This window comes from Pleurodeles waltl, chromosome 2_2 (assembly GCF_031143425.1).
Source record: "Pleurodeles waltl isolate 20211129_DDA chromosome 2_2, aPleWal1.hap1.20221129, whole genome shotgun sequence".
Classification (NCBI taxonomy): domain Eukaryota; kingdom Metazoa; phylum Chordata; class Amphibia; order Caudata; family Salamandridae; genus Pleurodeles; species Pleurodeles waltl.
Window position 1 is genome coordinate 1125982455 of NC_090439.1, and position 17274 is coordinate 1125999728.

Sequence of the window (17274 nt, forward strand, 5' to 3'; positions counted from 1 at the left end):
TAGAGGCGTGTGATGGCCTGGACTGAGGTACCTGAGGTTGAGCTGGGTACGAGCGAGAGGAGGCGTGTAATGGCCTGGATTGAGGTACATTAATACAATAGAGATTCATTAGCAGAGCCCGTTCAGAAGAGGGAACTAATCCAATGGAAAACAAGCACCAGAGCCCTTACACTTCAGTGCCAAGCTGGGCACGGGTGCGTGGCACCTATGGTACCTGGCTGGGATGGGACAAAGGGTTCCTCTCCCAGCCTCACTGGCAGGCACGCAGGCTGGCACCTGTGGTGCCCTACAGGGAGCCTCGTTCTGCCTCATTGGGTGCTCTATGACTTATTCATGGGCAAAGGACAGAACAGGCGCACTCTAAAGAAAGGCATCGCTCACTGGGTGTCTGGTTACTGCCCAGACTGTACATTTAATCTATCACAGTACTACAGGATGCCCCGCATTGTTGCATGGCAGCCTTGCAGAAAGGTGCAACAACCTCCCAGGCCTACAGTGGAGCCCCAGTTGCCAGGCCATTTTGAAAAACCTGGTGCTGGCTGCAGGGTGGGAGTGGTGTATAAATCCAGCCAGTCAGACTGCGACCGGAAGTGGCTCCATCAGGGCAGTGTGCTTCAGCTGCATTACTGCCCACAAGTTACCCAGGGGGTTGACTTCACCGACAACCACTGTATGGTCCAGACACCTCTGTGCTCGGCATCTGCGCCCCAACAGAGGACCCTAGCTCATCTATCAAGAACACCCTGGTGGGCTTCTGTAGCCAGAAAGCTCAACTGCTAGTCAGGGAGGAGGGGCACTGAAGGACACCCGGAAGGAAGCTTTGGGAAGATAACACGAGCATCTGATGCAGCAGCGGTGACCTCATCCTGTACAGTGAGGTGACCTCAGGGCCATACATTGTCACAGTCTCTGGCAACTTAAACGCTGCCAATCGACGCATCACAGGAGCCGCCTTTTTCTAACCACCATGAGCAGACCCAACTACGTTCAGGACCATGACCTCGGTTTATGAGAAAACCAACAGAGGAAGTCCAGCTAACATCTTGGTAAACACCACGCATTTCAATTACTAGCCACCCGGCGAAAAGCCCATCTAGACCAAACACTGAACCAGGAAGAAGCAGCTTTCTGTAACCACGCCCAACACTGCTAGCCCACCCTGCTCGCTAATGCAACTAAACCCCCTGTGCACAACCTAACTGCATGCTACGCCCCTCCGTGCTGCATCCCTGATCAATCATGAAAGAACGTATTACAAACTGGAAATGCAAGCAGGGCAACATAAACAACCAATGGCAAGACTGATGCACCAAGAACCACATTAATGGCCTTACAAAGAGAACATATAGTACAAGAAAATAAGTCCCTACATTTCCTTCATCTCCAGCATGGAGCGAATGGAGTACAGGGAACCGGTAAAGCCATTGGCCACCTCCAGCCCATTGCCTTGGACCTCTTCGACTGCCCGTGTGCGGCTTTCCCGAGTCAGGGACTGCGAAGCCATCCAGTTCCCTTGCCGGCGGATGGTGCGGACTGTGGAGGGCATGTCCTCACACACCATCACTACCTTCTCCTCTCTCTCGGAGAGGGACTCCGAGGACCTGCCGGAGCGGGATCCAGATGCCTTTGGGGGCTTGCCTTTCTTCTTCTTGCCAGTGGCACTCATCGTGTAGGTTCCTCCTGGTCTCAAGGGAAAGGCAGGGTTACTTCAGTCTTCGTGGGTGACTCGTGTCCTTGATGTTCAGGTAAGATGAGAGTCGCTCCGTTTTGTGGTGAGCTGCGAAGCCTCTTGCAGCATTGCTGTCCCACGTTTGTTGTTCCAAAAAGAGTGAAAGGAAGCCAGTGGTGGCCCCCACACTCCACAACTTTACGCAAAGGTCTATGGTGACACCACATCCGAGGTCTCAAAGGATCCAGGCTGAATGATCTAATTCAGCCCTCCTGTGGCCAGGCTGCCGTCTCTTCCCGCTGCACTGATACCGTGTGAATCCCTCTCCCAGGTGAAGCTTCGCCTGGCAGCAGGCGCTGGGCGGGACTAGTCCATGCAAGTACTTGTCACAATTAGAGAAATAATATGCAAGGCCTTCGTAGCCTCTGGCAGCTCTCTGTGCAGTCGACGTGGGTCGCCCTCCCTCTCCACGTGACTAGACTTCTCCACGCCTCCTGGGTGCCAGTCCAGAACACCGGTGCACCTGTGGCTGCAGGACGGCTCAGATGTCCAGACTCACCTGAGCCGGTCCGTCGCAGGCAACCCAACACTGTACGCGGCAGGAGGAGCGCAGAACTGTGGCTCCCACACAGGTATGCAGTCAGGGGGGAAATCTCCACATATTTGTATTTGTGTCCCAAGACCAGCCTGCAGTTTGCTCTGTTTTAGTTCGAAAGACTGGTGCATTGACTTGAGGCTCTGAGTTGCATCATGGTCAGGCGCAGAACCACTTAACACATTTGATATTTTTGCAGACTAAGGCCCTCATTCTGACCCTGGCGGTTCCCTACCGCCAGGGCCAACGGGGGCGGGAGCACCGCCGACAGGCCGGCGGTGCTCCCTTGGTCATTCTGACCGCGGCGCTTTGGCCGCGGTCAGAACGGGAAAACCGGCGGTCTCCCGCCGGTTTTCCACTGACCCTTAGAATCCTCCAAGGCGGCGCAGCTCGCTGCGCCGCCGAGGGGATTCTGACCCCCCCTACCGCCATCCTGTTCATGGCGGGAAAGCCGCCATGAACAGGATGGCGGTAGGGGGGGTCGCGGGGCCCCTGGGGGCCCCTGCCGTGCCCATGCCCAGGGCATGGGCACGGCAGGGGCCCCCTAACAGGGCCCAACTAGGCTTTTCAGTGTCTGCGATGCAGACACTGAAAAGCGCAACGGGTGCTGCTGCACCCGTCGCACGCCTTCCACTCCGCCGGCTCGATTCCGAGCCGGCTTCCTTGTGGAAGGCGCTTTCCCGCTGGGCCGGCGGGCGATCTGAATCAGATCGCCCGCCGGCCCAGCGGGAAAGTCAGAATACCCCTCGCGGTCAATTGACCGCGGGGCGGTATTCAGGCGGATTCCGACGGGCGGGCGGCAACCGCCGCCCGCCTAGGTCGGAATGACCACCTAAGTTTTATTCTTGGTGGTAAACTGCAAAATTATTTATTTGTAACTTTTATTTTTGTAATATGTAAATGAGGCCAGATTCGTTCACCTTAATGAGTATGTTGTAATGGGTCATCCTACAAACAATTTATTATGAGTAAGTGCGATTTTTTTTTTTACCTTATGGGTGCGTAATCGAATATTTCAAATAAAAGGTGTATATCTCATGCTGCTGCCCCACTACCAGTAAAAGGTGGAGAGTGAGTGACAGGGCTGGAGGAGGGTCTGTGGTAGGACCATCTACTCTTTACTCTCCTCTGGAGAATGTTTTCAACCTTTACAAAAGTAACGAGGACAAGGATTTACAAATAAACAACAAAAATAAGGACCACACGAAAATACAGAGCAAAAAGAATCCAAAAGCAAACATGCTGTTTATTTTCGGAAAGAAATAAAACTATCAACCTTTTACAAATTCCCAAATCTAACATCCCACCTGTAGTTGCAGCGGGTTAAATTATCATTTTAAATCCCCGCCTTCCCTATTTTTGCCTGATCTACTTTTGTGATCGCCATCTTGGAGTCACACAGCTCCCTGGGAGGTGCACTGAGAACAAGTGGTAGACCTGCCCCGTTGCGGCTCCTCCTCTCGCCAGTCCTTGCATCACAAAGGTGAGTCCACCCCGAGACAGCTACCCACCACCTGAAACTCAAGACCCAGAGAAATGGAATGACTCCATCCCGGTGGTGGTACGTATACGCCCTTACTCCTTCAACCATCCGGCTTCGTGGAGGATGGAGTCTGCACCTCATACTGCTGGCGGCCTTGTAAGTTACTCGTCTGTACCTCGTGTTAGATTAAAAGCGACACTGCTTACTGTTGGGTGCATGTTTGGCCTTTTCAGAGTGGTTTGGCCTGTGTCCCACAAGGCTGCCTTCAACTTCAATTCTTTGATCGCAGCGGTGGAGTCACTGCCTCTGCGTAGCTGTCAGCGAGTTCTTTTTGTTGCCTTTTCTGTGATCCAGATCATCCACCGCGTGTTCTATATGATCAGGGTGGGAGTGGTGGAACGGGTAACCAAAGGTAATCAATGACTACACCTTGTTGGTATAGGGTGGACTTGCGCACCCTCCCCCAAGTGTCTGTGAGTGAAGGTGCCGAACAGGAAAATTCCTCTTGCCCCAGGCTTCTTTGAGGTGATTGGAGGTCAGTAGTTAACCCATCGTCAAATTATGCATTTTGGTATTAAATCCAAGAATACGAGGTTGCTGAGTGGATTCTAGTGGTACGATGGTCGAATCTGCCTTCTACTTTAAGATATTGTGGGGGCCCTATACCCTATGAGCCCCTGAGAGTCCTAGGTTTACTGAGGGGGAGTTAATTTGAAGCTTACAGTGCCTTTGTTCTTGGTTGGCAGACATTCTCCCATTTAGAGAACTTTGCTGATGGAGTTCTCGGTCTGCAGCAGTAGTCTGCATTTTTGGGTACCAGATCCTCTGGTATGGTCCATTCTTCTGTCCTTAGGTCGTACCCTTGTTCCACTGCTCAAAAGTCAACATACTTATATTTCTATTTACCATGACAGCTTCTTGCTTGCTGGAGCCTGGTACTTATGTCCGGTCAGAACCCATTTTGTGCGTCCAGTTGGAATCTTTGGTGCCCAGTACTTCCCATGACAGACCATATAAAACAACGAGCCTCCAAACAAATTGGACTTGCCCCAAATCCCCCAAGTCTTTGTCCCAGATATGAAAGGACTGGCGTTAGAAGACTAGTCTTGAACTAGGTGCGAATTCACTTCTGCTGGATTTCAGAATTATTACAATTTTTTTTGTATCTAGATATTTTTGCCTGGATTTGATTGTACATTTTTAAGTCTTTATTTCATGCCTATACTTTTGGAGATCTTTTTTCAGCTGGAACTGTCCCAAGTTCCTCCTTCAATGTTCACGCCTATGATTCCAGCCCTTGTTACCTTCAGACCCCCTACCAAACTTGCACATGTGTCCTAGAGAAGCCTGGGAGCGAGGACAGATACATGGGTACCACCTATGTTGATTACCGAAGAGTGTGGGGTCATCTGTGCTCCTGGGAGGACTCTCAGGCTACAATATGCCGACCCTCAGGCTACAATATGCCGGTATTTGCTTGAGGCTGCTTTTATTCAGAGAGCTTTACTTTCCTGGTTTTTTGCAGTTCTTGTTCCCCAGTCCCTTATCCTCTGACGAAGGATACGGAGCAGGGTCTGTGCCAAAGTGTTCGCCAGCAAAGCATCGGGGTTTGAATTTGATAAAGATGTGAAAATTGGCAAATGTGCAACCTCTGGAGGGCCCTGAAGAGAAGACAAAGCATCTTTGACATTCTTTCCCATATTTACAACTTGTTCACGTTACCGAGCGCAGGAGGGGGATAATCTAAGCCAACTGCGTATGGACGGTGATCAGAGAACTTCCTGCTATAAAGTAAAAGGAATCTAAGCGCTATGAAACAGGGCTAACCGCTACATCACGGTTACCGCTTTCATCAATGAGAGCTGAAAGGAACGGAGTATTACCAATATGGGTTCTACCAACTATACCTGAGATAGACTCTTTATTATAAATAAGGCTTGTACCACGAAGAGCTGATACTAATATAGATTATCAACATGGGCTCCACCACCACAATCAGGGATAAACTCTATTTTATAAGTAAAGTTTCTGCCACTAAGAGCAGAGATAAACACTTTATTCTCTAGATGGGTTCGGCCACAAAGGACCAAGATAATGGTCCTTTACCAAGGGTTTTACCTACAAGAAGTGGGAGAAACTGTGTAATCTACCAGGGATTCTACTACAAGAAACTGAGCTAAACCCTTCGACCAGTGAGAAACGAGTTAGACCTCATGTTAAGAGCAAGGGTTCTTCCACCGAGAGTAAGGGATCTTCTTCCACGAACAGAACTAAACTCGCCATCATTGATGAAGGTTTGACCACCACAGACTGAGCTAAACACCTCAGTGTTTGAATCCACAGCAGTGTGATCCCTGCGCTAAACTCCATATAGCATTTTTGTGTCAACAATATTCATATTACAGGGATGGGTCCCGATTAGAGCAGAGATAATCTTTGTATTCGAGATATACCCTGTAACACTGAGAACAGACATAGCCTCATATAGGACACATATAGGTTTTGTAACAATGAAAGTAACCTTCATATTACAAGTACAGGTTCTAACATGAACGAAGAGCTAATCCCTGTGTTACAGACTGAAGTTTTACCAGAGTCACCGGAGTTAATTTCCATATTACAGAAGTGAGAATATGTAGAAACAATGAGATAACGAGCTTCAGTTGGTACTCATGGATGTCATTTAGCGGTCTCCAGGGGTCGCACCTGCGACCCCCAGCTTACCCCTGGCGACACCTGGCAGTGCATCTGCGATCCCTGGCCTCAGAGGTGGCAAAATCAGTTTCAGGAGCACAGGGGCAGCTCGTCCTAATGGACGTTGCTTGGGCTACACTTCCATGTTTTCAATCAGTTTTTTATTACACTAATAGCGTGTCATATATTATTTACTATTAGTGTAATAAAAATGGAGTACAGTTAGCTGGAATATGACCCTCCTTGGTGGCTGAGGTAAGCATAAATCCCTTTTAAATGTATGTTGTGTGCGTGCTAGCGGGTGAGAGTGTGCTTATGTAAAAGAGTGTGTCTGTATGAGTGAATATCTGTAAACGTGTGTGTGAGTGACAGCAAAGATGAAACGGCGTGTGACGTCACTTCCGCTACCCCTGGCATTCTAGTGAATTGACGTCCATGTTGGTACTGTTCTAAGTATCAGTGCACTGTTCGGACTGGTGTGGCCTGTGGGTCGAGTGAGCGCCCTTGTCCTCTACTGTAGTAACTGGCCCATGAGCCAGCTGGAACTCTAACCGGTCCCCCTTCCAGTGACTTAGGTGCACTGGAACACTCAACTACCAGATCCTACCAGCCCCTTTAAATTTGGATATTGAGAATTCTTGTAAACTTACCTTCGAGACGCTGAAAGTTTTTGGGTTTGAGTGAAACCCTGCTTATAGTTTTGATCGCGGGGTTCTGGGTCTTACTTAGTTTAGGATAGACTGGAATGTTCAGTAACAGGCCCAAACCCACTACATTTTCTGAGATCATATCTAGGGCCACCAATAAACAAGAACAGACAGCACACATGTGGTCGTGGTGCATTGTTTCTCGATGCTTCCTGTCTGTGCACATTGACTGTCTAGGAGTAAACAAACCGTAATATACTTAGGAGCTTCCAAGGGCAGCAAAAAACACCCTCGAATTTAAAATATAATAAAATTGGCCCATGTTATAAAGATCTAGAACCCAATTTAGAGACGTATTTGGGGTCATGCCCCTCTAGAAGGTGCAGGCTGCTTCCTTTTGTGCATGGCATGTTAACTGTCCCTTAGTACAAACCCACAGCACACACCCTCTTTCTCATAGAAGTGACAGTCATGCATCCTGACTTTGATATTGTTGTGTGTCAGTTACTTTCCCATCTTGTATCTGAGTTTCTGACATCCTTCACCTCATGGACTAAGCCTTCACTGCTTGGCTTTGCTACCCCGAGAGTCAATCAATCAGTAATTTGTTAAGCACGCTACTCAGCCGGAAGGGTCTCAAGGCGCTGGGTCCAGTATTCGAAGGCAGCAACCTGGCTATCCAATGAGAGTGCTGGGACACCAGTTGTAAATGACAGCACCCATCAGAGGCACTGCCCTGAAACCACTGACCGCCCCAAAGAAAAGGACACAGGGAGGAGATCTGGGCCTTGCCTGTATAAGAAGAGGTCACCCAGAGATGGACACTCTCTTCTATTTCCAAGAACCACGATGGCTACAAAAAAAGCTTTCATTGGCCGAACAGTGGTGGTTTTTTAAATTATGGTTTAGTTAATCTAGATTTTAGAACGTCTCTAGAAAAGGTTGGCTATATGGCTAAGTTATGAAAGATTTGCAGCGTACGAAAATTTCTCAGGTTTGCTTTGTGAGCAATTTCTGATTTGCAGCTCAGAACCACCAAACAATCCCCAACAGTTACTCTGACATTCCCAGGGCCCTCCAAGGATTTACAGAGCCCGAAACACTAATGCCGACAACCACATCAACAAGCGCCGTCCGTGTGTCCCAACTTGTTGCTGACGAGAAAAAAAAAAGTAGGAATTTAACAAGAAGACTTTCTCCACAGCTCGAGGCGATGGCATTCCTTGCCAAAAATAGGAGGGACACGAGCGGGAAAATGATGGCAAACAAAGCGAGTTCTGTAAGTGCTGCTGAAGAAAGGATAATTGTGAGACGGGCAGGTAGAAACAGAAAGCAGGACCTGGCCCAGAGATGCTGCTCCATTAGAGCTCCATCACCCCTTCTAAGAAGGCCCAGTGTCTGGATCTGAAGCAGCGTGCCCATGTACGTAATTGGTACCTTCTCCGCAAAATTGCTTGCAATGATCTCACCATTTTGGGTGCTTCCTAACGCTATGAGATCAGTGCCCTGGTGAGGTTATGGGATACCTCAAAGGCTTCACCTCCAAGGAGCCTGCGCAGAGTGGTAAGAACAACACATGGTCTACCTAGTTGTGACGGTGAGTTTGTGTCCTGTAGATGGCTATTCTATCTTCAATGACATCTATAAAATTCTAATGCGCCACCGGTGACGCACTACAAAGAGCTGCAGAAATCTAACAGATTTGAAATAATCAACTATCCACCAATGATGTGTGCCTCACAGGGGGTCACATCTGTATTGACCACAAAGACAGTAGCAACTGTAGGGATGAGGGCCATGGAATGGATCCATCAGCCTTGCATCCAACAGGAATGTACAGTACATAAAAAATGGTGCACGGAATGAGGATCAAATAAGAGAGAAGCTTGAGGCCAGGAGTTAATCTCTGGTCTTTTAGTGGGCACAGACCAGCATGAAAGAGATGCTTGAAACCAGGAGTCCATCTATGCATTTCTAGAGGGTAGAGCCTAGCATGGAATAGAAGCTTGACGCCAGGAGTCCATCTCTGCTCTTCCAGGAGGTACAATCCAACATGGAAGAGAAGCTTGAGGCGAGGAGTTCATCTCTGCTCTTCCAGCAGGTACAATCCAACATGGAAGAAAAGCTTGAGGCGAGGAGTTCATCTCTGCTTTTCCAGGAGGTACAATCCAGCATGGAAGAGAAGCTTGAGGCCAGGAGCCCATCTCTACTCCCCTAGTGGATACAGAGCAGCAGGGAAGAGAAACTTGAGGCCAGGGCTCTACCTCTGCTCTTCTAGTGGGTAGAGCCCCTCACTGAAGAGAGAGGAGGCAGATCGAGAGAGATAGCTAGAGAACGAGAGAGAAATGCATAATGACAAACAAAGCTAGCTGGTGAGTGTATCAGAGAGAGACGGGGCACATATATGCTAGAAAAGTGGAAGCATCTCAACAGAGCCCAGATGGAGCGGAAACAGAGAGTGTTTTTATAAATGACAGAAACTGGTAAATAGAGAGATACAAGTTTCCTGTTAGACCCATTACTGGCCTCTTCCAGCCGGATGGACCAGACGAGAACGCCGTTGGATGGAGAAGCGGGGAGGGAGACAGAAGCCCTTCCAATTAAGTCTTTAGTGGTTCTTAATTCAGCCACAAAATGATGACCGGGGGAGGGCTGGCAGTAAGAAATGTGAGGGGGGAAGAAGAAAATCAAAGTAGAGGAAGACATGAAAAGAGGCTAGTGAAGGAACTAAGGAGTAGAGGACAGGACGAGGGAGTATGGTAGACTCCCAATATGAGTCATGCACCCCTCCAGATACATCACAAAGACAGGGGTCAGCAAAGTACCAGAAGAAGGGGGTGGACATTGAGAAGGGAGGGGAGAGAAAGGTAGAGGAGGAGAGAAGAGAGATGCTTGTGAAGGAGAGGCCAGGAAAGGATAGGAAGACTCCCCACCACCCACAGAAGGGAGGGAAGAGAAGCCAGGCAACTGGCAGAAGATGGGGAGGAACAAAGAGAAAAAGAGGGGGCGGCAGGAGGAATACTGGGGGGACAAAGAGACTAGAGAATGCTGGATGGAGGGAAGAGGAGGAGGAGAAGGAAGACTGGGGAAGGGAGGCAAGGACAGAGGAGAGCAAGACGTAGGAGGGAAGGGAAGCGAGAGAAGAGGGTGGCGTGAAGGGGTGCGAGGCGACACTCCGAAAGGGAAAGGTACACAAGATGGATGGAAGGGGGCGTGGAGGAAGTCACTGAAAGGAGAAGACTGGAGGGGAGTGAGGAGGACACCAAAAAGAGATGGTAAAAGAGCACATTGAGGAGAAAGACGGAATAAGAGACCAGAGAAGAAAGAGGTGAAAGGAGCAATGGAAGATAAAGGGAGGAGGAAAGGAGACCCGGAATGAGTATAGAAATTTGAAGATCAGAACAAAGCCTAGAGGCAAAATAACGAAATGGAGAGCAAGTGAAAAATGTGAAGAAAGATGAAATGGAGGTTGAAACCGGCAAGAAATGAATGCCCTCACTCTCTCGCATGGTGCTTCCTGGCCACATGCGGTGGCCCCTTTGGGGAGAGACCCCCAGGAGCAGAGGTAGTGGTGAGACGCGCTAGCCATGGCTTCCTCGGACTAGGCAGATACTATTGTCCTGCGCTTTACCCACAGTTTGCTGACGTACATCGCATGCTTGTTTCAGTTTGGTGGCAGCGTGAGTTACTTGAAACGGCTTCAACGATTAAGATGCATCTATGAAGCTGGTAATATTCCCTAGCCCAGTGGGTGGAAAATAGACTGCTACTGGGTGTATGGCTGACTTACGTTAGAACTCTGTATGGTGTTCTAACTTGTGCGCGCCCTGGTTTATACCAGGGATCACCAAACTTCTCTGTAATAAGAGCTACTTATGTTCAGTGACTGTCATCCTGAGCTACAGTTATCACGATTGTAATAGTGAACATATCACACAAGATTACATTAGCAACCACTCATGCAAGATTACCAGCAGTGATCACCTCTCTGCCACAGAGTTGTCACCAACTACTCAATAAAAGGCTTCATCAATTTAGAATGCCTGTACACGGGCAATACGTATCAGCCATAGGTGTAATACCCCTGATACGAAGGTAATGATAAGAGTCATACGTCTCCCTGATGCTGCATGAGTTATCACTCAAATGTCGTCATTAAATATATTTTTCAAAGTCTCATTTTTTTAAAAACATCAGCTTTTGAGTTTTGAAAAAGCACACGTTTTAACCTTCAGCACACTCTTTCAAATTTTGGTATACATATATTAATTCAGCCTATTGAAAACTTCTAATTTAGTTGTCTGAGCTGCACACAGGAGAGCTACTTCGAGGTAGCTGGAGAGCTACTTGTTGGAGAAGCCTGTTCTATATAATACATCTGCTTTATGCTTGTGTGCAACACTTCTTTGAGGCAAGTCCTTTTGCAAAGTATGCACCAGTGCACTGATGTGTGTGATCAACCATTTGTTATTGTCACACTGAAAGACTCACTGCCCTCTGACACCCTTTCCCAACGCATGAGGAGGATACAATGAGGCCCTATCTCCCTATGCCTCTTACTTGTGCCGATGAATGATGGCGTTGAAGAGCCGCCCGTCCCGCCAGCTGCCCGTGAAGTTGTCGCACCGCAGTCCCTGGTAGCCCTCCACCATGCGCTGTGACCACAGCAGCAGCTTCTCCTTGGCCGTCATGTCATCGGACTGCCCGCTTACCTGGATATCCGAGATCTGAAAGAGAAGACCACAGCGCTCAATGATTAACAGAAAATACTACAGACCTTGGGTGCTACAACTTGGATACATTTTAGAGTATGACCAAAAAACACACACACACACAAAAAACAATGGGATGCCTGAACACTGTAAAAATCAAATTGTTATCCTGCGAATAACTTTCACTATGACACTTTTATGAAACCTAAGGAGGTTTATTTTTCTGTTGACCACGTCTTTTCATTTGTGCGTGCTGCACCAGCTGTTGTGTGTGGGATACCAAAGGTGACTTTGTGTGGCTACTTTAAACAGTTAATCATAGATGCATTTATGACAACTTTTATAATTACATTTTGCAATTACCACACTCAGAAGCATTTCTTCCATCAATATAGAATTCACATATCTGAGAAAAGGGGGCGAGGGTCAGGGGCGTCAGGGATATAAGATGCTCATTGATAGCTGACACTTTGTTTCACATGCTAACCACCACCAAGTTTGGCACTAATGCTTAGGTAAATACATGTCTCCTCACAGGTTTATTTTTTACAATCATAGCTAGACCCTGGACAGGCTAGCAGCAAGGGGAGTGGATAAGGTAGTGGTCAGCCGGATGTCACTGCCTTTCAGCTGTGGTCCATGGCCTGGAAGTCTTGTAGAGCTAGGGGAGCAGCGGAACAGCCAGCACATCTCAGTTCTTCAGTGCTTGCTTGCTAACCCTCTGTGGCTGCTCACAACCATACTATAGACGGGCAAGATGAGTCAAGAAACCAAGGTGCCACCACCAGTGGAACAAGATCCTTGGACAAGAGACGCTGACTGGACTGGTACAGGCCTGTGCCTGCTGGTCTGATTTCCTCTACTCCATAAGAGCATGTCCACCAAGCGGTGACAGAGGACAGTGGAGCAGGTGCTTGTGTGACAGGACATCAGAGCATTGGAGACATCACAGCATGCATTTAATGGAGGGGACTTAAGAACATGCACCTGAGCTCAATTACAAGGGAGAATACACTTGAGTACGGTGACCCTGGAGCATGCCTTAGGGGACAATGACTTAAGAGCGGGCACTCAACTGCACTAGAAGCATCCACTATAGTAAGGTGACTTAAGACCATGCATCCGAGTTTAGTGACATAGGAGTATGCACTTGGGTGTAATCACAAAAGAGTATGCGCTCAGAACAAGGACTTACGAGCGTTCACTTTGAGTATCCCCTGTTGCGGTGACTTAAGTGCATGCACATGAGTTTAGTGACATAGGCGTAAGCACTTTAGTGTTCTGACAAAGGAGTATGCACTCTAGAACAATGACTTAAGAGCATTCACCCAGAGTATCCACTGTTGTATGGGGACTTAAGTGCATGCACCTGAGTTCAGTGACATTGGAGTATGCACTTGAGAACAATGATCAAAGAGCATACACTTGAGTGCAGTGACATAGGAATATGTGCTCAAGAACAATGACTTAAGAGCATGCACTCGATGAGATCACACTGTATCCACTGGCTGAGATCACTCATCTGTGTGATACCCCTAAAGATCTGTGGTGATCTCCCTAATGATGGTGTGCGGGCTCGAGGCACCACTCTGGGGCTCATGGAAGGACCACTCTGGGGACCAGAGCGAGAAACCTGTGGAGGGTCCCCTCGAGGAACCAGAGCAAGAAACCTGCGGATGAACCACTCTGGAGACCAGAGCGTGAAACCTGTGGAGGGATCACTCTGGGGACCAGAGCGTGAAACCTGTGGGGGGATCACTCTGGGGACCAGCGCGAGAAACTTATGGAGGGACCAATCTGGGGACCAGAGCGTGAAACCTGTGGGGGGATCACTCTGGGGACCAGAGCGAGAAACCTGTGGAGGGACCACTCTGGAGACCAGAGCGAGAAACCTGTGGAGGGACCACTCTGGAGACCAGAGCGAGAAACCTGTGGAGGGACCACTCTGGAGACCAGAGCGAGAAACCTGTGGAGGGACCACTCTGGAGACCAGTGCGAGAAACCTGTGAGGGGTCCACTCTGGGGACCAGAGTGAGAAACCTGTGGCAGGACCACTCTGGGGACCAGAGCGAGAAACCTGTGAAGGGTCCACTCTGGGGACCAGAGTGAGAAACCTTTGGAGGGACCACTCGAGGAACCAGAGCAAGAAACCTGCGGATGAACCACTCTGGAGACCAGAGTGTGAAACCTGTGGAGGGATCACTCTGGGGACCAGAGCGAGAAACCTGTGCAAGGATCACTCGAGGAACCAGAGCGAGAAACCTGTGGAGGGACCACTCGAGGAACCAGAGCGAGAAACCTGTGGAGGGACCACTCGAGGAACCAGAGCGAGAAACCTGTGGAGGGACCACTCGAGGAACCAGAGCGAGAAACCTGTGGAGGGACCACTCGAGGAACCAGAGCGAGAAACCTGTGGAGGGACCACTCTGGGGACCAGAGCGAGAAACCTGTGGAGGGACCACTCTGGAGACCAGTGCGAAAAACCTGTGAGGGGTCCACTCTGGGGACCAGAGTGAGAAACCTGTGGCAGGACCACTCTGGGGACCAGAGCGAGAAACCTGTGAAGGGTCCACTCTGGGGACCAGAGTGAGAAACCTTTGGAGGGACCACTCGAGGAACCAGAGCAAGAAACCTGCGGATGAACCACTCTGGAGACCAGAGCGTGAAACCTGTGGAGGGATCACTCTGGGGACCAGAGCGAGAAACCTGTGGAGGGACCACTCGAGGAACCAGAGCGAGAAACCTGTGGAGGGACCACTCGAGGAACCAGAGCGAGAAACCTGTGGAGGGACCACTCTGGGGACCAGAGCGAGAAACCTGTGGAGGGACCACTCTGGAGACCAGTGCGAAAAACCTGTGAGGGGTCCACTCTGGGGACCAGAGTGAGAAACCTGTGGCAGGACCACTCTGGGGACCAGAGCGAGAAACCTGTGAAGGGTCCACTCTGGGGACCAGAGTGAGAAACCTTTGGAGGGACCACTCGAGGAACCAGAGCAAGAAACCTGCGGATGAACCACTCTGGAGACCAGAGCGTGAAACCTGTGGAGGGATCAATCTGGGGACCAGAGCGAGAAACCTGTGCAACGATCACTCGAGGAACCAGAGCGAGAAACCTGTGGAGGGACCACTCGAGGAACCAGAGCGAGAAACCTGTGGAGGGACCACTCTGGGGACCAGAGCGAGAAACCTGCGGATGAACCACTCTGGAGACCAGAGCGTGAAACCTGTGGAGGGACCACTCGAGGAACCAGAGCGAGAAACCTGCGGATGAACCACTCTGGAGACCAGAGCGTGAAACCTGTGGAGGGATCACTCTGGGGACCAGAGTGAGAAACCTGTGCAAGGATCACTCGAGGAACCAGAGCGAGAAACCTGTGGAGGGACCACTCGAGGAACCAGAGCGAGAAACCTGTGGAGGGACCACACTGGGGACCAGAGCGAGAAACCTGCGGATGAACCACTCTGGAGACCAGAGCGTGAAACCTGTGGAGGGACCACTCGAGGAACCAGAGCAAGAAACCTGCGGATGAACCACTCTGGAGACCAGAGCGTGAAACCTGTGGAGGGATCACTCTGGGGACCAGAGCGAGAAACCTGTGGAGGGACCAGAGGACAAGCCAAGATTTGCAGAGTTGAATGAGGAAGCGCTGCTTACTTCTCCTTCCTTTGAACCACAAACAGCCTTCTGCAAACACTGAGGGCTCATTCACAGATTGACAATTACTCCACTGACCACGGACACTGGAAGCAGAAGACAAACCGCAAACTCACACCACATCACACGTGAGTCTAGTGAGGAAGAGAGACCTGCTGGGGGGCATATCAGGAACCCTCATTCGTGAGGTTTAGCAGCAGACTTGGCAAACCATGGTGGAGTACAGAGATAGCATCACCAACCCTCAGTGAGGAGTCAGCCGAGCCATGGTGGACAATGTGCCGCCAAAAGACAATATAGCAGAAACAGCAAGGTGAGACATGGAACAGAGAGTGAACGGGAAACAAGACCTGACACACTCAGGAGTCCATTGCAAGACGCATGCAAGCACATAGCCTACCACGTGAAGAGGCAACCGAGACCTGGCACACTGTGGTGCCAAGGGCCACTTACAACATGCAGACAAAAAAAACTACATATGACAATGAGCAAGGGGTCAGATGAGACATGTAACAGACAGTGGGAAGGAAACAAGAGTTGACACACAGCTCCAGGGTCCAAGGAAACACATGGCCTATAACATGAAGAGGCCACCGAGCGTGGCACGTAGTGCAAGTGGCCAGTAGCAACCTGGCTCACTGTGCTGGGGCCTACCTCACTGTGGCACACAGTTCATGGCCTACCCCACTCGGCACACCATTAACAAGGGAAGCCAGAAAGTGGCACACAGTGTTAGAACAGCTTCCCACTGACCCAGACATGCCACATGCTGGAATGTGCTAACTGCCCCCGGCACAGAATGCAGGGAGCCGAATGTCACATGACATGTAGTATAATGAGAAAATGGCTTTGTGGGGTATGATGCAACTAGTAAAACAGTGCATGGCAGATAATGAGGGAATGGTTGCAGGGACAACAAGTTGCCTCTACAAGCAGAAGAGGTGGATAAATGTAACTTAGGATGGCACAAACGCTTGCACCTGCCCTGTACTCATTTTAAGGGAATAAGGCTGATATTTACTGGTTTTACATTTTTGTATAACAAGTCTCAACCTCGAACGTGTCCAAACGTTTTGCAGAGAAAAAATTATGTGATCTCCTAAAAATGAGCAAACAAAACAAAATATGAAACAAATATCAAATGGACAAGATGCCTTACGAACAAGCGATGTGGCAATCGAGAACAGTGTGTGCCAATCGAGCATTACACTAGAATTCAAGCACTATAGGATTACGTCATTTACTTATATAGCATGCCATGGTATAAGCCACCTGTGGCATGGCACAATGTGGCAGAGGATGGGCATGCCGTGGTGGTAACTGTAGCCTGGCCCACCGTGTAAGGGGTTGCACTGGCATAGCACGCAGTGGGAGGTGTGGGAAGGTCCACCCTTGTGTAGCTTGAGGAAGGGGGTTCCTAGTGCCCTCCCATCTTTCCTTTGCAGCCCTGTTGCTCCCTGGCTTCCTCCTTGCCAGCTCCGCCTGGCACCATGGCAGCCAAGCTGGCTCATTTCCTCTCCACCGGCCACAAGTGATTGAAGAAAATGATTAGAAATGTTGTTAGGCAGCAGAAAACTGAAATACCAGAGGAAAGTGTGGGTGAGTCACCCACGCCAACCACACCCAGCACACCATGTGACTTTTTTCATACCCGCTGGACTAGAACTGGAATGCAATTACTTGGCGTCACGACTAACAATGTTGCATACTATACAAACAACTGCAAAACGTACAACTAATACTGCAAATTAACTCTTGGCGACACACCTGCAAAGTGCTTCAGTGCCTCAAGTGGGGCAGTAAGCGCTATATAAATCTT

General features: G+C 49.5%; 1 protein-coding gene across 11 annotated transcripts in view; it reads right to left on the reverse strand.

The window, feature by feature from the left end:
- The window catches only part of PLEC (plectin), an 831873-nt gene that overhangs the window by 111181 nt on the left and 703418 nt on the right, over positions 1-17274 (reverse strand). For all 11 annotated transcript variants that reach the window (XM_069220980.1, XM_069220972.1, XM_069220979.1 and 8 more), the window contains one exon: positions 11649-11815. In XM_069220980.1, coding sequence (XP_069077081.1) covers positions 11649-11815 — 167 coding nt within the window. The remainder of the gene's footprint in view (positions 1-11648; positions 11816-17274) is intronic.